The sequence below is a fragment of the Phallusia mammillata genome, chromosome 8 (assembly GCF_965637545.1).
Source record: "Phallusia mammillata chromosome 8, kaPhaMamm4.hap1.1, whole genome shotgun sequence".
In the NCBI taxonomy this organism is placed as follows: domain Eukaryota; kingdom Metazoa; phylum Chordata; class Ascidiacea; order Phlebobranchia; family Ascidiidae; genus Phallusia; species Phallusia mammillata.
In genome coordinates, this window is record NC_137259.1 from 19,016,940 (window position 1) to 19,039,044 (window position 22,105).

General features: G+C 37.5%; 3 protein-coding genes and 1 long non-coding RNA gene across 6 annotated transcripts; 2 read left to right on the forward strand and 2 right to left on the reverse strand.

The window, feature by feature from the left end:
• Window positions 1–4,956: 4,956 nt before the first annotated feature.
• Window positions 4,957–8,053, reverse strand: LOC145205620 (general transcription factor II-I repeat domain-containing protein 2A-like). Its single transcript, XM_080078354.1, has 2 exons — window positions 8,044–8,053; window positions 4,957–6,254 (listed from the first exon to the last, which is right to left on the reverse strand). Exons 1-2 carry the CDS (start codon window positions 8,051–8,053, stop codon window positions 4,957–4,959), a joined length of 1,308 nt encoding a protein of 435 aa, XP_079934480.1.
• Window positions 8,054–10,370: 2,317 nt separating this feature from the next.
• LOC145204592 (uncharacterized) lies at window positions 10,371–11,424 on the reverse strand. Of its 2 annotated transcripts, none has more exons than XR_013853509.1 (3): window positions 11,317–11,424; window positions 10,689–10,805; window positions 10,371–10,414 (listed from the first exon to the last, which is right to left on the reverse strand). It is a non-coding gene; the product is annotated as an uncharacterized LOC145204592 (long non-coding RNA). The 2 variants fall into 2 exon arrangements; XR_013853508.1 differs by having other exon boundaries at window positions 11,144–11,424.
• Window positions 11,425–14,244: 2,820 nt separating this feature from the next.
• LOC145204248 (uncharacterized) lies at window positions 14,245–16,775 on the forward strand. Its single transcript, XM_080076736.1, has 3 exons — window positions 14,245–14,623; window positions 15,731–15,984; window positions 16,197–16,775. Exons 1-3 carry the CDS (start codon window positions 14,245–14,247, stop codon window positions 16,374–16,376), a joined length of 813 nt encoding a protein of 270 aa, XP_079932862.1. The 3' UTR covers window positions 16,377–16,775.
• Window positions 16,776–18,013: 1,238 nt separating this feature from the next.
• LOC145204250 (uncharacterized) lies at window positions 18,014–21,923 on the forward strand. Of its 2 annotated transcripts, XM_080076740.1 has the most exons (5): window positions 18,014–18,202; window positions 19,485–19,679; window positions 20,815–20,889; window positions 20,956–21,068; window positions 21,303–21,923. In XM_080076740.1, the coding sequence occupies exons 1-5, from the start codon at window positions 18,187–18,189 to the stop codon at window positions 21,483–21,485; spliced, it is 582 nt and encodes a 193-aa protein (XP_079932866.1). In that variant the 5' UTR covers window positions 18,014–18,186; the 3' UTR covers window positions 21,486–21,923. The 2 variants fall into 2 exon arrangements, with proteins under 2 accessions (XP_079932866.1, XP_079932865.1); XM_080076739.1 differs by having other exon boundaries at window positions 18,015–18,202; window positions 20,815–21,068.
• The last annotated feature ends 182 nt before the right edge of the window (window positions 21,924–22,105 follow it).

A 22,105-nucleotide genomic window follows, 5' to 3' on the forward strand; every position in this document is an offset into this window, starting at 1 on the left:
GTTGTGATTCTATTGGAAGCTGGTTTGTTTTGTCACGTGCGTCAGCCACAATAAGTGAACCAACGTAATCTCCATGTAAAACAACACCTCTGAAATTACATTTTAAAACGCAATTGTTTGCTGCGATGGCTCTACTCAGTTCCTTATTTAGGTGTTTTTAAAACCTAAAATCAAAAAAATGTTATTTTATTTTTTTACGTCTATGCACAGGGTTTATATTTTGTCTTGTGTTGTTAAATTTTTGAATTAGTTTTCATTTGTCAACTATGCGCTCTGGTAGATACCGGTCCCAGTGCCACAATAATCAGCTCAAGAAAATCCCAGCAACTAGGTCTTGTACTGGGACAGACTACCATTAACCACTAGATTAATGTGGGTAATGGAACAGAACTGTTCGTCGAGTTCAGTGTAAAATTACTGATTAAAGTCGGTGCTCTTCTCGCATTAACAGATGTTTACGTCGTAAAGGATCTAAAGCGCGACGCCATATTAGAATTGGATTTCTTACAACGTCATCAATGTAGGATATGCTTTCACTCCTATACCGTATCCGCCGGTGAAGCAAAGATGCCTTTGCTCAGTTCACCCATGCCATACCTGAGCGCTTGCACATTTTCTCACACACTAAACAGCGCCAAATTTACCGCACAATACCAAAACATACGATTAAAACGGGTAAACACCAGATAGCAAGGTCGAACAACCTCCTACTTTAACTGTAACAGGGAATATTATCAACTCGAGCATTTTAGCAAGTAAAACCAGCTAATTTGGTAAATGGCTATTGCAAGGTTTGCACAAATTATGACGTAATCGCTACAAAATACCCCACGCCATGTTTTTAGGCAATGGGCAATATATGGTCATTGCGTTTTTATGGACATTAAAATGACACACAGAATATTTACAATAGAAAAATGATACAATTGACAATTTGTTGATTTCTGAAAATTTCTGGATCAATTTCACAACAATAAACACCTAACAGCACAGATTTAACAATTTCAGCAGTAGACATTTGAAACAACATGAGTATATACATTCAAAAACAAACAACATTCAATTTACACCACACCAATTATCAAACTTGATTATCGCATTTCGAGCGTAACGTTTTTGTGTTTCTGGAGTTTGATTGTCTCCAGTCTTCAGACATCTGCATCGCTGAAATTCTGTGTCTGTCAGTATGGTGAATTTGAATGTTCTTTGCTCTTGATCACAATAGTAGTGGAAAGTTCTTTCGCTTCTGAAACAAGAATAAAACAAGCAGTACATCGAAATAACAATGATACATTAAGTTCTGCAAGCTCCTTATTTTTTTATTTTATTTTTTTATTTATGTGTTTTTGGTAATTTTTTTTTTTTTACATGCAAGCAAATACAACAATTTATACAAACAAATACAGCAATTATACATGGCAAAATTGCAGTTTTGAGCAGCACATTTATCGCCTGAAAATCGAATTCATTGTTATCTGTTACAATTATTGGGCAGGCAATAAATTTCGCAATTAAAGCGGTAGTCTTGGCTGACTAAACTCGACAAAATTGTACAAAAAAATACGTTTGATAAAGTAGAACATGAAATCAGGTTGTGATTTAATGTAGGTATGCCCCCAAGCTAGCCGATGTCGTGACTAAACCTTACATTAGAGATGGTACTCAGGAGTATATTGATATAAGTAATCATTCGCATAGTATTCATTCCTCGTGGGAAAGTAATAAAAAGTACGTACGTGTATCGAGCCATGCTCGGAAGCTGCGACAAGCTTCGATTGTTCGTTCTTTTGTAATAAATAGAAACGCGCCTATAGTTAGCGTAGTAATGCAATAATAAGAAAGTAATCACCGCCTATTTGGCGTAGTAATGTAATCATCAGAAAAGTAATAAAGACCGCCCAGTTGGCGTATCATGCAGGAATAAGAAGAACAATAAACGCCTATTTGGCGCAACATGCGATGTAGTAGCACGGTGGCATAAACAATATACTCCTATGGCTAGGCTAGTGGACAGTACCTACACAATTTGGTTGTTTTTATGGTTAAATTATGTGTTTCTTGAAGTCAGGCGCATGAGGTCTAGAAAGACCGGTACAAAATTCTTTGTGCGCATATGACGTAACATGAGTTGTAAAAAGATTTACTTTTGTTAAACAAAAATGCATACAAATAACAAATCAGCCAAGAATAGCACTTCAATATTTGCTCACCTCGTTTAAGAAAAGACATCGTACTGTGGTGTAACTGATCGTACGATGATATAGAAACATGATACGAACGGTGAGAAACAAAAATGGTCGACGTTGATGACAACACATAAAATACAGTTTTCACCGTCCTTGACCTCCCAAGCTCCTGGGCTTGTCAGGACCAAGTCCTGGAAACTCCACACACGTGTCTTGCACTTCGGTTTGTTTGTTTATTACTTATTCAAATAAAATCTTATTCAAATATAACTTATTCAAATAGAATGTTTGGGAAACAAAACAAGTCGTTAGAAATTAATAGTAATAACGTTTACATATAAATTCAAGTTTAACTAGCAACCAACACATTATTTCAATGCAAGTAATTAAACACTAAGCCAAAGAGTTAACTGCGGTAGGACTAAAACTGCTATGAGCCATTACATCAGCGGTACGTTTTATAAATTCATAACACGTGACATTAAACTGTACAACTATGCTTCTGCCGTTGGCGCTTGCACATTTTCTCACACACTAAACAGCGCCAAATTTACCGCACAATACCAAAACATACGATTAAAGCGGGTAAACACCAGATAGCAAGGTCGAACAACCTCCTACTTTAACTGTAACAGGGAATATTATCAACTCGAGCATTTTAGCAAGTAAAACCAGCTAATTTGGTAAATAGCTATTGCAAGGTTTGCACAAATTATGACGTAATCGCTACAGTGGGAATTGGGTTCATAGTTCGCCAGGCCCATTGAAGGCGTAATTGCTTTCGTTGCATATATCATAACCTAAAACCTCAATAGTTCTGGTAGAAGCTAGAGCAACTTCCAATTGGGCCACAAAGTTAACTGCGCCAGCACCCGATCCGTCTACTTTTAGGCGCTTAAAACTGTCGAATTCTGGAGAATCCCGGGCCTTTATGCTGTCGTATTATATTCCGTATTATGGATTCTGCGCTTTAAGCGACATGGTATGCTATAGATATTACGAACAGCTTTGGGGGTTACCCTATGTGTTGTTTTCATAGGTTGTGGCTGTGTGTTGACAAATTAAATCAGCTGAACTGAACCTTACAGTGCCTTAGAAAGATGGAATTTAGAACACTGGCTTCAATTTATGGAGTTTTTTTTCCTAAAAATTGGTGGTAAGTTTAACTTATTAAAGAATTTTGTAAAAAATAGCAAACCATTTTAATATAGAAAGACATATCACATATTTGTCTGACCTGAGGACATTAACTGGGTTCACACACAGGAAGTAGATTTTGACTGAAGCAGCATAGTTTTACGAGTTTGTCAGCCTTGAAAGTGACAAGCATCTGTGCCCCTGCAGGGTTCTCATGTGTATTTAATTTGGACAAAAACATCAAGGTGTTGGAAGTTTAAACTCATATGGGCAACACTTCCATCGATTATAAACAAGGCAGCTACACAGATGGTATATTTTTGATTAAAGAAAGGTCCTAATTGTTTCAGAAAAAATGCAGCCCGGACAAGTCTGGAAATGTTTGGGCTGGTGGTGAAAATTTGAATGTTGAAACCTGTACAGGACAAATGACAGAGAGTCAGATTTGGTGAACCACTGACGATTGTGTGAGTAAACAGTTGATGTAAAGAACTTAAGACAGATTATTATAGCATTCGTGACTTTGATATTTGGTATAGAAGTGTTTTACACACCTTAGAAACTATTACCTGAAAGAATGAGGTAGCATGCCTAGCTTTATTGACTGATTTCATTTGGTTTCCTTCAGCACTTGTAATATTAATGACTGGTAAAAACACTAAAATTGGTTGAAAATTGTTTGTGATTTTGAATATATATTGTATGTTTTGTTTAGTTAATAGTGAGTTGAAATTTATTATTATATTGTGCAATTGCAGTTGAAGCTATGGGTGAATCCTCCACCGCACCATACAAACTCATCTTATGGTTTGCCACTTGGGTGTCATTTGACAGCAATTGCAGTGTTGGATTTCCTGACTAAAAACAATTTAAAACATGCTTTTTGTGTTTAGAATAAGCGAATGGCACAAAGGCTATAGACTAAAGAGTAGACCAGGTAGATATGTATACAATGAGTACAAAATAGCCTGCATTGTTTAACATAAATCAACTGTGTTTGTTTAAATTAATATTGCACCATTGCTACTGAGATAAGCTCGATTTTATATATTTTTATATGATGACCATTACATAGCAGTACTGTCATATAGTCATTTGATGGTAGCATAAAAAGCCTTTTTAGCAACTAACAATTTGGTTATCAAGTAAAGATTGTGAAAAAAACAGTTGCATTTAATTAACCCCAAAGTTTTAATTAACCCCAAAATGATTTTTTTGCGCGGTCGACCAATGTAGCCTATACAGACGGTTTTCGCAGGTCAACTCTAAAATACACCCAGCAAAGGCATACAAAATATCGTTTAAATTTGATCATAACATTGAAAATGAGGGGCGTGCATCATAAGCGAACGCAGGGCATAAACGCTTTAAAAATGATTTTTGCGCGCTCGACACATATACCATTTACAGCAGGGGTGGCCAACCTTCTACATACCATTCGCCAACTTTTTAACATACTGTGTTGGATGCGCCATAAATGTCTCGTAACCCCACCTTCTATGACTTCTTCTTGTAACTTATATAGAGAGAAAGAGAAAGAAACAACTTTTGCATGAGAAGGATAGTAATAAGAAATAAGAACTATTAAGTAAAAAATAACTCTGATAAACTTGATCAAATTTATTTACCTGGTTTAATGAGATTTTTGAGCCTGTTTTGATTTCGCCAGTTTTGCAATGTTCGGAGTTAACTCTGTAACTGTGAGCAGCATTGTTTTCTTCAAATTTGAATCAGTCAGTCGCGACCTTGTTTTGCTTTTAACTAATTTCATGGCTGAAAATGCTTGTTCACATCTGTATGTCGTTCCGAAACGACATATAACACTTTGAGCAAATCTTCTCAGTTCTGGGAAATTTTCACTAGGTAATGATCGCCAGAACTTGATCATGTCAGATGCATTTGGGACCGAGGAAAATTCTTCAAATTTGATTTTCAACGACGAATTTGCTTTTAAGTCAATTAGTTCCATTTGCATTTTACTTGGCATCTTCATTATTTGTTGTTCACCAAGAGAAAATGGGTTTATAAAAACAAGCATGCAGTTTTCTTCTTTGTGAAAATCATAAAAACGACTTTCAAATGACTCTTTAACTAACTTATTGTTTTCTATATACTTTGTAAAATTGTCATTATCAGCAATACATTCACTCTGTTCTTTCAAATGTGGGAATTGGGTCAAATCCTGATTTCTCAGCTGGGAGACGAACATATTTAGCTTCATTTTGAATGCATTAATATCACTTACTAGGCTTGGAAACATTTTGTTCTTGCCCAGCAGTTTCAAATTTAGATCATTTAAATGGCTGGTTAAATCAACTAAAAATGCCAAATCGAGCAGCCAGTTGTTGTCACATAAAAGAGCTCTTTCCTCAGGTAGCTCATTTTTCTCTTCAAGAAAGTCATAGACAGTTTTTTTCAGTTTGCAAAACCTATTCAGCACCTGTCCTCTAGAAAGCCACCGCACCTCACAATGAAGTACTAGTTCACTGTATTCCAAATCTAACATCTCACAATATTCTCTAAATTCCCGCCTGTTTAATGCTCTTGCTCTAATTTTATTCACACATTTCACAACCGGTGACATAACATGCTGCAAATTTAAAGTTTTTCCACACAATGACTCTTGATGTATAATACAGTGATATTTCAGAAGAGGACAATTTATAAATTTCTCAAGCAAAGTGGTAGTGCCAGCAACTCTTCCAATCATTGATGGGGCTCCGTCAGTACACACACTGACGAGTTTACTACAATCTATTTGTAAATTTTCTAGGCATGATTTTACTTTGTCAAAAATATCTGATCCTCTTGTTTTTTCATGAAGTGACTCGAGACTGAGAAGTTCTTCAAAGACACTGAAATTATCATCAATTCCTCGTATAAATATGCATAACTGGGCTACATCACTTATGTCAGTTGATTCATCCAATGCTAATGAAAAAAATATGCAAGAACTTGCTAAATGATGTGTCTTTCCCTATACCTGCTGTATTAATTTGGACACAAAATGGCGTCCATGCGGCTCTATCGCGTAACAATGGGTTGAACTACTTGTGTTTTTATGTATACTTTGACCGGAACGAGCCGCAATTGTAAACTGACAAAAAATGTGGTGACTGGTGATTCACCGTGAAGGATCGCCAGGTGCGGCCCATTTTTATTCATCTCAACACTTCTTCTTCATTTGATTTTCATGATTATCAAAAGAAGGCAATGCGCCCTTTCTAATCACGCAATGCGCCACGTTTGGCGCATGCGCCTTAGGTTGGCCACCACTGATTTACAGGGTCCAGATGACAAACGGTTTATGGTAAACACAAACGATTTTGACAGGTCTACTTTTAAACACATCCAGCAAAGGCATACAAAATATCGTTAAAATCTGATAATAAAATCGAAAATGAGAGGCGTGCATCATAAGCGAACGCAGGGCATAAACGCTTTAAAAATGATTTTTGCGCGCTCGACACATATACCATTTACAGGGTCCAGATGACAAACGGTTTATGGTAAACACAAACGATTTTGACAGGTCAACTTTTAAATACATCTAGTAAAGCCATACAAAATATCGTTAAAATCTGATAATAAAATCGAAAATGAGAGGTGTGCATCATAAGCGAACGCAGGGCATGACCGCTTTAAAAATATTTTCTGTGCGGTCGACCAATGTAGCCTATACACTACAGCAGGGGCGGGCAACTTCTCCAGTCGGCGGGCCTGATATGGGAAAATGAAGTACTTGGCGGGCCGGATTCCTGAATCGATATATTAATCGCGTATTTATCCAGTGATTTAAAACGGATTTTTGAGCACCTAAACCAAATACATTCAAGAACATCACAAATACAATAAAGTCCAAACAATCTAACTGATATAACATAAAATTATTCACCACAGCAAATTTAATGCATACACCACAGACTTAGGTACTGCTGAAACACTAACTAGGCTACACCTGTGGAAAGAAAGAAAACCGAGAAAGCAGGCCAAACAAGGTTGGCAGTTATGTCGTAACAATGGACGTATGGTGCAATGGTTACAACGGCGGGAAAGTTTTTTTGCTAGTGGGGAGCGTTACTGTCCGTTACAACTATAATTTGACGCAGTAAGCAAGTAGTAGGGGATTGCGGAAGACTGTGGCCGTGGGCCACATTATCATGCAAGACCAGAAACCGTCTGCGGGCCGCTCAAAATCCCGTCGCGGGCCGGATCCGGCCCGCGGGCCGTATGTTGCCCACCCCTGCACTACAGGCTCTAGATGACAAACGGTTTAAGGCAAACGCAAACGATTTTCACAGGCCAACGTGGAATTGTAAACTGTAGCAGCTTGCAAAGTTTCAGCTTGTTGCCATGAGCAAAACGAAAATAAGAAACGTACATCATCTTGCCGCGAAGGGCATGACCGCCACACCATACAATAATGTCGCACAGTGATTAAGTCTGTCGGCCATTAAACACAAACGGCTTGAGATAAAATCATTCGGTTTTCATAGGCCAAACGGTTTGCAAACGAGCCTTTTGAATAGTCCCTTGTGACTGATATTGCTAGTTTTCCCAGACCATTATATTTTACGACTTGGAGCACGAACGCCAGTATCACACAAAAAGTTTTAGACAGCCTTTAAACTGTTTTATGTTTCTTTGAACATGTCGGCATTTGTTAAGTGAGATTTCAAGACCAAAGGTTAGTTGAATCTTTTAGCGACCTTATGCATACCGGTAGTCATGATACTCAAGAAACTGCTACATCGTCGTAAGCTACCGAAGACAAAAACAAACTATCAACTGTATTTTTTTGCTTTTTATAGGATAAGCGCAACTTAATGTTGAATTAGTTGTATTGGACACACAACTTTCGTATGCTCAATTTCTTCCAAGGTATGTGAAAAAACCTGAAATAGGTAAATCACTGCATCGTTTAGCACTAAAGAATAGTCATTGTTTTCTAATTGATATGAAACAATAGATAGTGACGCAATAAAGCTTGCTTACAACACAAAGTTTCAAACCAACGGGTCAAGGATCGTGACGTGATTAAGTTTTTTAACAAAAGCTGAAACAACAGAACGTTGATATGCTTTCCTTTTAAGCAAGTTTACGCTCCCTGAATTGTCCCCTATCTCTTGACTATAAATTTACTATTTCTACCAGGGTAACCCATTGCGCCTGTTGTTTTTCTGGAGCAAACTTTCCTCAAAAAGTCAATAGAAATGAAACACGGATTATACATTCTTTATTCAAGCCATTGATCCAATTCCGTGCAGCTTAACTTTGTACCTTTTGAATAAACTCAGAATGAAAAGCGCCACAACTGTATCTCAGTAATAATGCAGTAAAATACCTCACACCCAGTGAAATAATTCTGTTGCAACATTTGGAAGTGCTTATGGATTTTTACTCAGTATTAAATGTGGAAAAAAATTGTACACTAAAAACGCAGTGTAACAAAAACAACAACAACAATACAATTTGCATTAAAATAAGAACAAAAAGCAACACAAATTAACAACTAGATTGGGACATATATATCAATCTAAATATCACACAACAGTTGGAATAGACAGATTTGCTTATTATGTTGAACCTTCGGTCATATCTTGGTTAATGTGCTGGATGTGGAATGCAGAAAGCAGATTGCATGTAATCTATAGCTGTGTAAAGGTTAAAGTTTCAAATATTACACATATCCTTCCCTTGCATCTAACTTTTCCAGATTTTAAGGGTAAAATCTTCTTGCCTTGCCCTGTAATAAAACACAATTTTAATGAAATAATTAAACACCATACAATCTAGTTTTGAAACATTGGGGTTAATTAAATGCAATTGTTTTTTTAACAATCTTTACTTGATAACCAAATTGTTAGTTGCTAAAAAGGCTTTTATGCTACCATCAACTGATTACATGACAGTACTGCTATGTAATGGTCTACATATCAAAATACTGGAGCTGCAAACTAAACTATCTGCAGAATTTTGCACCAAAAATGTTGTTAACAATTGAAGATATCTGATCTAACTTTGAAAGTAGAGCTTATCTCAGTAGCAATGGTGCAATATTAACTTAAACAAACACAGTTATTTATATTAAACAATGCAGGCTATTTTGTACTCATTGTATACATATCTACCTGGTCTACTCTTTAGTCTATAGCAGTGGTTCTCAAACTGTGCGTCGCGACGCCCTGGTGCGTCGTTTCAATTTTCCAAGGGCGTCGCAGAATATTTCCGTTTCGTGGCTGAACTCAGTTTATCTCACAAAAATGAGGTTTCAGTGCGGTTGACGTATATCTACGTCCAAATACTTTTTGCGTAGAGTGCGGATTGACGTAAATTTACCTCAAAAGTTTTTGATCAAAAACGCGGCTGTCCGTTAATGTACGTCGAGACCAGAGAGTACAAGCAGCAAGTGCGTGATGGGCGCGTGTCTGGGGCGACGCTTCGCGGGCATTAAACTTGATTATGTGAACGGAGTCTTCCTTCATAACAGTGTAACAAAGGCGACTTTTCTAGCAAAGGCTTGAGGTAGTTAGCTAAAGTTTTAAGTGATTATTGTGCATGAGTTGCAGCAGTAAATTTTTGTGCATCAGTTTATATTGTGCGTAAGTTGAAACATTACTTTCATTGTAATTCGTTGTCGATGCTGTTGAGACCTTGCAGCAGAAAAGACAATGCAATTGTGCGCAATAATTGAAACAATTAACAAAAGCCCGCACGTGATTGCCGGGTGCACTGAAAGTGTTGAGTGCAGTTTTATAACTTTGTCGAAAAACAGTTAGGCTAAAATTGTTCTCTAAGTGCTGTTTAATAGATTTAAATTAACTGTTTATTGATAAGTTTCCTCATTAACTTTTATTTGCTGGTGCGCCGCAAGTTCAGAAAACTTTTCCAGAGGCGTCGCAACAAAAAAAAGTTTGAGAACCACTGGTCTATAGCCTTTGTGTCATTCGCCTATCTTAAACACAAAAAGCATGCTTTAAATTGTTTTTAGTCAGGAAATCCAACACTTCAATTGTTTTCAAATGACACCCAAGTGACAAACCATAAGATGAGTTTGTATGGTGCTTTGGAGGATTCACCCATAGCTTCAACTGCAATTGCTCAATATAATAATAAATTTCAACTCACTACTAACTAAACAAAACATACAGTATATATTTTCAACCAATTTTAGTGCTTTTACCAGTCATTAATATTACAAGTGCTGAAGGAAACCAAATGAAATCAGTCATTAAAACTAGACATGCTACCTCAGTCTTTCAGGTAATAGTTTTTAAGGTGTGTAAAACACTTCTATACCAAATATCAAAGTCACGAATGCTATAATAATCTGTCTTAAGTTCTTTACATCAACTGTTTACTCACACAATCATCTGTGGTTCACCAAATCTGACTCTCTGTCATTTGTCCTGTACAGGTTTCAACATTCCAATTTTCACCACCAGCCCAAACATTTCCAGACTTGTCCGGGTTGCATTTTTTCTGAAACAATTAGGACCTTCCTTTAATCAAAAATACACCATCTGTGTAGCTGCATTGTTTATAATCAATGGAAGTTTTGCCTATGTGAGTTAAAACTTCCAAAACCTTGATGTTTTTGTCCAAATCAAATACACATGAGAACCCTGCAGGGGCACAGATGCTTGTCACTTTCAAGGCTGACAAACTCGTAAAACTATGCTGCCTCAGTGACAATCTACTTCCTGTGTGTGAACCCAGTTAATGTCCTCAGGTCAGACAAATATGTGATAGGCCTATGTCTCTCCTATATTAAAATGGTTTGCTATTTTTTACAAAATTCTTTAATAAGTTAAACTTACCACCAATTTTTAGGAAAAAAACTCCATAAATTGAAGCCAGTGTTCTAAATTCCAACTTTCTACCGCAATGTAAGGTTCAGTTCAGCTGATTTAATTTGTCAACAAACAGCCACAACCGACGAAAACAGCACATAGGGTAACCCCCTAAGCTGTTCGTAATATCCATAGCATACCATGTCGCTTAAAGCGCAGAATCCATAATACGGAATATAATACGACAGCATAAAGGCCCGGGATTCTCCAGAATTCGACAGTTTTAAGCGCCTAAAAGTAGACGGATCGGGTGGCGCCAGATATCTGCACATTAGCCTAAAAAAAAAAACTTTTTGTAGCCAACAGCAAAACGTATGTTATAAAATCCCGTTTTTTTGTAGAGATACCGCCAACTACAACACATTTTTTTAGTTTCGTTTCTGCGTAATTTGTTAGTTTATGGAAACGACAAGACAATGTTTTTATCGGATGGTCGTCACATGCGGAGGCGGGGTGGGGCTTCTACAACTTGGAAATAAATGAAAATCAAAAGATTGCCATGGGCTTAGAAAAAATTCTTAAAAACATTTTGCTCACTTATAAGAATTTATTGTTGCTGGATATTCCAGGTATGCGATGGTGAAGTCATAGTCATGTGTCGTTGAGTTATAACTGGGATGAGTCGAGAAGCATAAAACGGAGATATTCTGTCCTGGTTCCTTCCAATTAATAGTTTCCAACACCGCTATAATAACGCCGCTGCGAAACAAAAAGAAAAAGTCAGGCAAACGAAATACCGTTTGTGTACGTCTGACTTTTGCTCACTTGAATACGTCTGCAGCCAGGGAAAGCTGCGGTTACGTTATTTCAGCCAGATTCGCTGGAACGCGTTTAAGCGACCAAAATTCATTTCTGCAAAAATAATACGACTGCTGGGAAGACTTTATTTTAACTATATATTACATGTATCTCTTCATTGTTTTCTTTTATTGTATCTTTACTGAATTCTATCATACCACAATTGATTTTTTTAGGTGTATTAAAGCAGAACTAACTTTATTAGTTTTACAAACGTTTTATTTTCACCAACAAAAACACCACAAATTTAAATTCGAATTTTTTGAATTCATCAGGCATAACATCACACACGATACACATTACGTCATTGCTGGTTTGATACACATTACATCATTTTGGGTTAAACCAGTGTTTACATGCGAAAGTGCCTAGGACTGCAAAACAGTTTTGTGTGACATTTGCGGTGGAACAATGGTGCTTTGTCTACACGAGCTGTTTACAGGCTCACCTTGTCCCACTGAGATGTACAAAGCGGCTACTCAGGCAGGTGTATGAATAAGCTATTGTTAGTTTGACAAGATAGTATTTTTGCTCAATTACGTAACACTCGATATAACTTGAACTGCTGCAGGGTCAAATTCAACTTTGTTTGTTTACAAATCCAGCCAGCAGGATTTGTAATCACCATTTTTGCAGCAGACATTAAAACGTTTTAACTTGTTTTGCGTAATTTTGCATCACTAGCTCAAATTCTGCAAATCAATTTCATTTTTTCTAAAACACATATTCAGGCTTAAGGACCGCGAGCCCTTGATATAATGGCAAAGGGACCGTTTTGAAAAAATCAAGAAAAAGTTTTAGAACCACTGAGTGAAATGAATATAAATCACAGAGGTTTAACTTTCACAATAGTCGATTAGAAAAAAACGTCACTTAGCGGTTAATGAAACAGCATTCAGCATATTTCGAAACTAAATTAACGGGCATGAATTAATTGCAAAATTAAACTTACTACAGCATACTCGCAAACGGGGATAAAACACAAACTAGTAAATATTACAGGCAATTTTGTAATGCAGCAATGAGAAAAGCTCCAAAACTTACCAGGTGTATAAAGAACAACCAACCTTATTACTTTTGCAAATGTTTTATTTTTTACAAACGAAAACAACACATGCTTAAATGTAGATTTGAAATCATCAGACATACCAGTACACACGATACACATTACGTTATTGCTGGTTTAATACACATTACATCATTGCTGGTTTAATACACACTACATCTTTGTTAGGTTAAACCAGTGTTTGCACGCGAAAGTGGCAATGACTGCGAAATAGGTGTGTGTGACATTTGCGGTGGAACAATGGTGCTTTGTCTAAACGAGCTGTTTACAGGTTCACCTTGTCCCACTGAGATGAACAATGCGGCCACTCAGGCAGGTGTATGAATAAGCGATTGTCTTTCTAACAAATTATCGGTAACCGTGATGTCTTTACGTGTCAGTTTGTTATGAAGCAAGTCACGGTTTGGTACGTCGTCCTTTGTAACTCATGTTTACCCACAAGTTTGAAGTAGCGCAACATTTTCTGGCTTGTTTACAGTTTGCTTGATGAAGCACAGAAACCAAGAAAGTATTTTTGCTCAATTACGTAACACTCGATAAACTTGCACTGCATACAGGGGTCAAATGCGACTTTCGTCGTTTACAAATCCAATCAACAGGCGATCTGCATGAATTCTGTCTGTGCTATATTTTTGTTAACTTTATAGAGTTTTCTTTGTTGGTTTCTATAAAGCAGAGTTTCCCAAAGTTGGGTCGTCTGAAAAATCTTTGGGGTTTCCGATTTTAGTAACGAAGTCATCTACTTTTTAAAATTGCTCCGTAGCTTTCATTTTTCCCACGGTTTAAGTCATTTCGTCCAAGTTCATGACACACGGCAATATTTTCTCATCATTAACACAACTTTGACCTTAGACGTACTGACACTTTTGTAGCAGACATTATGATATTTAAATTTGCAGTATTCTCAGCTTGCAAAATACCCAACAGCACAACCTGATTTAGAAATATTTGCAGTGTGGAAGACTGGGGGTCGCTTTGTCGAAGTTATTTAGAAGTCCTCCCTCCAAATGCACTGACGTCATGGAACAAACAACGACAATGCGAGTAGTCGAATGAATAGGCGATTGTTTAGCATCGGCTGTCATGGTGACAGCACGAGAGTCGTTTTGGAAAAAATGAGCCTTTTTTGCTTGAGGCACATTTGCCATTTATATATGCCTTGAAGTTGCCTAAATTAATCAGTTGCTTTTAGTCTTCGTGCAGCATGTACTTGTTACCTAAGCTTGTTTTCCTCTTCATTGGTGCGTCATATTGCCATGACAACCACCACCAAAAGTATTTGGTTTGTCGGCCGCTTGACAGTTTGTTTGAGCAACAACCTTCGAGTTCTTTGAATCAGTCAACACTAAGAGGACCTCCAGGTCGGCCAGGTAAAGGCGGACCTCCTGGCGATAAAGGTGACCAGGGCCAACCTGGGGGCCCAGGAATGCAAGGGGTCAAAGGTGGAAGAGGTGAACGTGGTTTACAGGGCCCAGAAGGCCCACCCGGTTATAAAGGCGACCAGGGTCAACCCGGGCCGGTTGGACCCCAACCATTGGTGAATTGGACCCGAATCGACAATCGTATGCGTGAAATAATTAATGGTAAGACTTTCAGCTAATGTTTTCTGTTATTAATAACATAATTTAAACTGTGGTCCGAATTCTAATTGTGGAAAATAATTAGAATGCCTAAATAAAACAAAACGTATTCACGAAACTATATAATGCCAATACATTTAATAATTGAAACTGCAAATGCACTAAAGTTAGTGGAAATGCTTTCACATAATACTTTAAACAGAAAGTAACAAAGTATGCAACAATTCTGTAATTTTTACTGTTACTGTTAAGTTTCTCTGAAATACACGGTGGCAGAATCACAGCTTTGACGTCATACATGCAGTGAGTAAATCCCAACACAAGTGACAAACTTCTGACAGGAGCTGGTTAACTGGTTGTTTTCATCGCAAACATCAGTGTTCTTACGTACAATTCTTACATATCAATTCCTCACACTGGGTTCTCCACTGAACCTGTGTAGCTCAGTTGGTAGAGCGCGAGTCCCAGAAAGACTCCTGTCGTGGGTTCGAATCCCGTCTGATTCGGTATGACTTTTAATAGGCCTGGTGTAATATGATTTCTTCATGAGTATGTTGTGATCGGTCTGCATCGACGCTTTAGGGATGATCCCAGCTATTTATCTTGTCGATCTGGCGATCCTCTACTACAAAGCTAACATGTGCAGCATGATAGGCAGAAAACGGTGCTTGTGTATCGACTTTCAGAAAGACTCGTGGATTCGAATCCCACTGCAGGCAGGATTTTTCTTTTTTCAACTGCAGCCCGGAATTTAAAATCTATGTTCTGAATTTCTAGTACCCTAATGTGCATTACTTTTCACAAATCTTTTTACATAGTTATTTTGTGCGGAACAATCGAGTATTCACTGATAAACAATTACATATTTGGCGTCTTGAACATTTGACAGTTGAAGCTAGTAACAATTTTCTAGCGTTTCGTGTACATAAACTTGCTCTACAAGCTAGTAACCATTTTCGGCACAATCTCGTGTACACAAACTTGCTCTGAAAGTCGAATTACCTCAAATTTAGTGCAGTTGCAAAAACATTGACACAAACAGACCAATAAGTTCCCCACTCCAATACTTTCAGTCCATATTTGAATGGCAAAATTTTTTTCTATTGGCAGAACAAAAAATATGTACTGGAGCCGTGTACAGAGATCATTGCTACTGGCTACCGTGGATTGTTGCAACATTCTCTGGTCAAGGTGGAAAGTCGGCAGCTGCAAATGTTTGTCGTGCCTACGGAGCCACATTGGTTGACATAGAGACTGAAGAAATGTATGGTGTACTTTACAACTACATTCAGAAAGCTTGGCAGATTTACGTTGATCAACCGACATACGATATTGTTTACGTGTGGTTGGCATCAACTTACACGGTGAGTGTTTCATTTCTTACAAGCGACAATTTATTGTGAACAGAGCTATGTTAACAAAAACAAGCAAAACAAAATCAAAATTGAAGAAATACGTAACAGCCGAGTGAATGCGATAATTGTTTTAATTTGTTCATACTAATTTTATAATTGGATGTTTAGTACAAACATTTAGCTGGTTTCATGTTGTTGCTAATTAATGTTAATTTGTGTAGAATGGAAATGCGGTGAGCTCCACAGGTGGGAGCGTTTACACACGATGGTATAGCGGCTATCCTAAAAACTACCCTGTTATCGGATGGGGTGTGGGACAACCAACACGGTCTGCGTCAAACACCGGGATGTGGACAACTAAGGAGAGTAATTCAGACCCTCTGCCGTTCTGTCGCCTGTAAATTACCTTAAAGTTGTTTTATAAAAAAATGAAATATTTCCACGCCTGTTTCTGTGCAAAATTGATTAAAACTAAAGATTTCGTTAAGCTTCATCCAAATTAAATGATCGAACCGACACTACGGCAATATCGTTGCTTGTTTCAGGCTTTTGTTAAACTAACCCAAATGTACATATGTTATGATAAAGGTATAGCTTTGCTGGAAACACTATTTTGTAAATCTTTGAAAAACGTATTGGAACCTGCATTGTGTCTGGTTTGGCGCTGGAGTATAAAAAAGCGAGTTTGGGATGTGAGAAGAAATAATACAGTAACGACCAGCTTCCATCTATATGCCACAGCACGTTGTAAAAATATTAAAACTTGTTATTTTATCGGTAATAAATTCAAGTGGGTGTTGCACATGTGTGTTTGATGCGGTTAATGAGTCCAGTAGGAGATTGTGTTTGACAGCAGCAAGGCCAATATTTTATGTTGAAGATCCACAAAAAGTAGATCAATGTTTCAATTCTGCATTGAATGCTGCGCCTGATTTTATCGTTAAAAATATCTTACGTCTATATACATTGAAAATAGAATTAAATGTTTGAAAAAACATTCGAGAGGTTGTCTTTTTGTGGTTTTCTGTGTAATTTTTATTGTTTTGCGTATTGTGTTAGGCGGAATAAAATTCAATATTACTGAGGTCATCACTGGTTTAATTGCGGCTGTCATGACGACCAAATGAATGCTCGTTATTGACACCAAGCGACATACAAAGTTAAATTTGACCTGCACATTTACTTCTCAATTTTTTATGAAATCCTTTCTTACTTATCATAATTTTGAAATTCGGTGGTACACAAAATGAAAGTAAAAATGTAGAGAGCATACAAATACAATATGATGTGCGCTTTGTAATCAGTGTTTGGGTTGTGTTTCATCAGTCTGCATTTAGGTGAACCAGTTATTATGTTTAGGGTTTTACGGCATAACCAGGCTTAAGACGTATAACGTATGTAATGCTTTTCCACAATAATGCTTTTCAAATCCCACAAAAAAACGAATCGACCCTGCGTTTTACAAAAGTCAAATCGATTTTAATACCATCACAATTCATGATGAAGCGGTGTATATTATTAACGTCGTATTTTTTTACAGACTTTTTTTCGTCTGAATAACATTACTTCAATCTTTGCCTGTTACACAACCCTTACAACGAGCACAAATTAACCAAAGAATTTGTTTTTAATATAACCTGACGTAAGACAGGTTTCAATGATCTCTTATTTTCAACTATTGGCTATTGTCAAAAGTCACTGCGCGGCCGAATGGATAGAGGCTCCGTTCCATGCTCCAAAGGGCGCGTGTTCAAATCCCCCAAATCCGAAAATTTCAGAGGTTTTTTTAAAACACAAAAAGTAACAACATTTTAAAAGTTAATAATCGCTTAATGCATGATAAGTTAATGAATAATAACGTCTCAATGTTTTTTTAATTTCATGTTGGTTTTTGCGTCTGAATAAAGTTGCTTCAATCTTGTCCATGTAAAGCTCTTACAAACAAGCAAAGTTTTATGTTTAGAGTCTTAGTGACATAATCAGTCTTGGTCTCTTTAATTTGCAAACTTGCTGCAAACAGGCACGCTCTACTTGTTTCTTTCCGGAGGAGGTGATTGGTTGGCCAGAACACGTGACTGCTTGATTGAGCAAACGAGAACTCCGCAGGCAGCTGAATTGGGGATTCCGAAGCTGACTTGCAGGGGCGCCAAGGTTAATATAAAAGCAAAGAGCTGATTCCACGCGCTTTTAAACACGTTTTCCTGGGAGCGGATGATAGAAGCTGCACGTAAGTTATGTTTGAATAAATAAGAAATGTGGTGTTAGATGTTATAATACTTAAACGCCATAGTATATTCACATACACGTTGTAACATAGGGTATTTACGGTATTGTTTTAATGTATAAGTTTAAATACCAAACAATTTAGTGATTACGCATATAGTGGTGTGTTTTAATCTCTGAACTGTATAATCTAATCATGTACACGCGGTAACAAAGTATATCCGACATATTTTGTTAAATAAATAGGTTAGCAGCCGAATTAACTAATTACTGCATAGTTATTGAACTCAAACGTGTGGTGGCCTGTTCCATCAAGAAACATGCATCTTATCCTATGCGCGTTATAACTAGTGATGTACCGAATCGGCGAAATTTCGATTCGGCCGAAACCGAATATTCGGTGGTTTTGCCGAATAAATTCGGCCGAATCAACCGAATCTTTTATGATGTCACACGAAGTCGTATCCTACGCATTTGACATGAAAACATAAGTTTTTCTAACTGGCAATTAGTGCAGAATGGCAGTGTTTCGTCCTAAATGTAGTTCTGTGGGGTTTAACATTGCCTCAAGCATGATTTCCAACCCGACAATAAATTACTGATTTTTTGCCTGCAATGGCAAAAACGATACTGTGTTAAAAATATAATAATTGAGGCAATTTTCGTTGGTAATAAGCAGAAAAGACACGTTTACCGCTTTAAATGTGGGTTCGTAAAAGATTCGGTTTCGGCCGAATCGCAACAAATTATTCGGCCGAAACCGAATCTTTGAAAAAGTGGCCGACTCGGCCGAATAAATTCGGCAAACCGAAAATTCCGTACATCTCTAGTTATAACGTAAGGTATATATTAGGTATAGTTTGAATATATAAGGTTAAACCCGAATAAATGACTGATAAGGGCATATAGTTGTGCGAGTTATCAAACGTAACGTGTAGTAAACTGTCGCTCTTACAAACTGTATTGACAGTGTAGTTGGTTAAGGAACGAACAGCTAGCTTCCTAGTTAGCTTATCAGAGCGGTTGGTAGCAATCCTTGTATGCTTTGTGGAACAACTGCTTTTGCCTTAGGTTAATTGGTTTCTGTGTTTTATGCCTTTCGAAACTGCCGACGTGAAGCAACCTACCTAAGCTACCTAAGCTTGTTTATCTCTTGACAATCATTGGTGCGTCATATTGTCATGACAACCACCACCAAAAGTATTTGGTTTGTCGGCCGCTTGACAGTTTGTTTGAGCAACAACCTTCAAGTTCTTTGAATCAGTCAACACTAAGAGGTCCTCCAGGTCGGCCAGGTGAACGCGGACCTCCTGGCGATAAAGGTGAGGAAGGTCAACCTGGGGGCCCAGGAATGCAAGGGGTCAAAGGTGGAAGAGGTGAACGTGGTTTACAGGGACAAGAAGGACCACCCGGGCCAGTTGGACCCCAACCATTGGTGAATTGGACCCGAATCGACAATCGTATACATGAAATAATTAATGGTAAGACTTTCAGCTATAGTTTTCTGTTATTGATAACATAATAAATTAAATTATAGTCAGTATTCTGATTATGGAATGGACAATGTATTTCCAAAACTGTATAATGCCAATACATTTAATATCTGCTACTGTAATTGCACTATAATTGGTTGTGAAAAAGCTTTCAAATGATGCGTTAAATAGAAAGTAACAGAGTATGCAATAACTCTGTTTTATTGTCACTGGTGAGTTTTCCAGAAATACACGGTGGCAGAATTACAACTTTGACGTCACGCATGTAGTGGGTAAATCCCAACACAAGGGACAAACTTTCTACAGGAGCTGGTTAACTTGTTGTTTTCCTCGCAAACATCATTGTTTCTTACGTACAATCAATCCTTACATTAAGCTTCTCAAGGCGGGTTCTTAACTGTGTGTATGTAGCTCGATTTGTAGAGCGCCAGTCCTGAAAAGACTCCTGTCGTGGGTTCTTACCGGGCTGTTTCGGTATGACACCTACAGTAGGCCTGGCGTAATATAATATCTATAAGAGTGTGCCGTTATCGCTGGTCTGCATCGACGCTTCAGGGATGATCCCAGCTATTCTTCTAAGTCTTAAACTGATTATACTAGTCAATCAGGTCATTCCCTGACTACGAAGCTAAAATGTGCAGCATACGAGGCAGGCAACGGTGCCTGTGATTCGACTTTTCTCGGATTCTCCACTAAGGCTTAGTTGATAGAGTGCGAGTCCCGAAAAGACACCTGTCGTTGGTTCCAACCCACCGCTTGCTGGATTTTTCTTTTTTCAACAGCCGTCCAAAAATTAGGCGTAAAATCTATGTTCTGTCTTTTAGTGTCTAGTACCCTATTCTGCAGTAGTTTTCACAATTCCTTTTACATAATCGTATTGTGCGAGACAATCAAAAAGCATTCACTGACAAACAATTACATATTTGACGTCTTGAACACTTGACAGTTGAAGCTAGTAACCATTTTCTAGCGTTTGGCGTAATATCGTTTAAATGAACTTGCTCTAAAAGTCGAATTACCTCAAGTTTAGCGCAATTGCAACAACATTGACACAAAAGACAAATAAATTCGCCACTCCAACAAAATCATTATTTGTAAAGGTGAAATTTCTTTCTATTGGCAGAACAAAGAATATGTACGGGAGTCGTGTACAGAGATCATTGCTACTGGCTACCACGGATTGTTGCAGCATACTATGGTAACGGTGGAAAGTCGGCAGCTGCGAATGTTTGTAGTTCTAACGGAGCCACATTGGTTGACATAGAGACTGAAGAAATGTACGAAGTACTTTACAAATACATACAGAAAGCTTGGCAGATGTACGTTGATCTACCGACACTCGAGTTTGTTGAAGTGTGGTTGGCATCAAGTTACACGGTGAGTGTTTCATTTCACAAGCGGCAATTTATTGTGAATGGAACTAAGTTAACAAAACAAACGAAATAAATTTAAATTAATAAAATACGTAACAGCCGAGTGAATGCGATAATTGTTTAACTTTGATAATCGTTTAATTAGATTTTTAGTAGAAACAAATTATTTGAGAATCCTGTCGCAAATAAATAGATTAGCTGGTTTCATGTTGTGGCCAATCAACGTTGATTTGTTTAGAATGGAAATGCTGTGAGCTCCACAGTTGGGAGTGTTTACACGCGATGGTATAGCGGCAACTATCCTAACAACAACCCCGGTATTACATGGTTTGTGGGTCAACCTACACGATCTGCGTCAAACACCGGGATGCAGACAACTAACGAGAGTGATACACAACCTCTGCCGTTCTGTCGCCTGTAAATTCACTTTCAAATTGTTTTGTAGAAACAATAATATATTTACACGTCATTGATTAAAACTAAAGACTTTGTTAAAATTAATCCAAATTAAATGATCGCACCGACAAATATCGCAATACCGTTGCTTTTTCCCGTTTTTTTTGGTAAACTAACCCAAATGATACAGGTATAACTTTGTCACAAACGCTATATTGTTAAATTTTGAGAAAACTCCTTTGTTGAAAATGTATTGAAACCTGCGCTGTGTCGGGTTTGGCGCTGGATTGGAAAAATATCGAGTTTGGGATGTGAGTAGAAATAGTAGAGTAACGACCAACTTCTATCTAAATGACAATTCACATTTATTTTGTTGTTGTTTGTTTAATTTTTTCCACAGCGCGTTGTACAAAACTTGTTGTTATTTCATGGTTAAGTAATAAATTCACTTGGGTGTTGCAAATATGTGTTTTATGCGGTTTAAAGTAAAACCAGTAGGAGATTGTGTTTGACAGCCGCAAGAGCATGAAGGCCAACATCTTATGTTGAATGTGCACAAAAAGCAGATCAAAGTTTCAATTCTACATTAAATGCTGCGTCTGATTTTATCATTAAAAATATCTTACGTCTTAAGCATTGTTATAC

Coding starts and splice junctions, on each gene's coding strand:
- LOC145204248 (XM_080076736.1), top strand. CDS start 14,245: ATGTACTTGTTACCTAAGCTTGTTTTCCTCTTCATTGGTGCGTCATAT. Junction 14,624..15,730: donor TATGCGTGAAATAATTAATG/GTAAGACTTTCA, acceptor TTCTATTGGCAG/AACAAAAAATATGTACTGGA. Junction 15,985..16,196: donor GGTTGGCATCAACTTACACG/GTGAGTGTTTCA, acceptor TAATTTGTGTAG/AATGGAAATGCGGTGAGCTC.
- LOC145204250 (XM_080076739.1), top strand. Junction 19,680..20,814: donor TATACATGAAATAATTAATG/GTAAGACTTTCA, acceptor TTCTATTGGCAG/AACAAAGAATATGTACGGGA. Junction 21,069..21,302: donor GGTTGGCATCAAGTTACACG/GTGAGTGTTTCA, acceptor TGATTTGTTTAG/AATGGAAATGCTGTGAGCTC.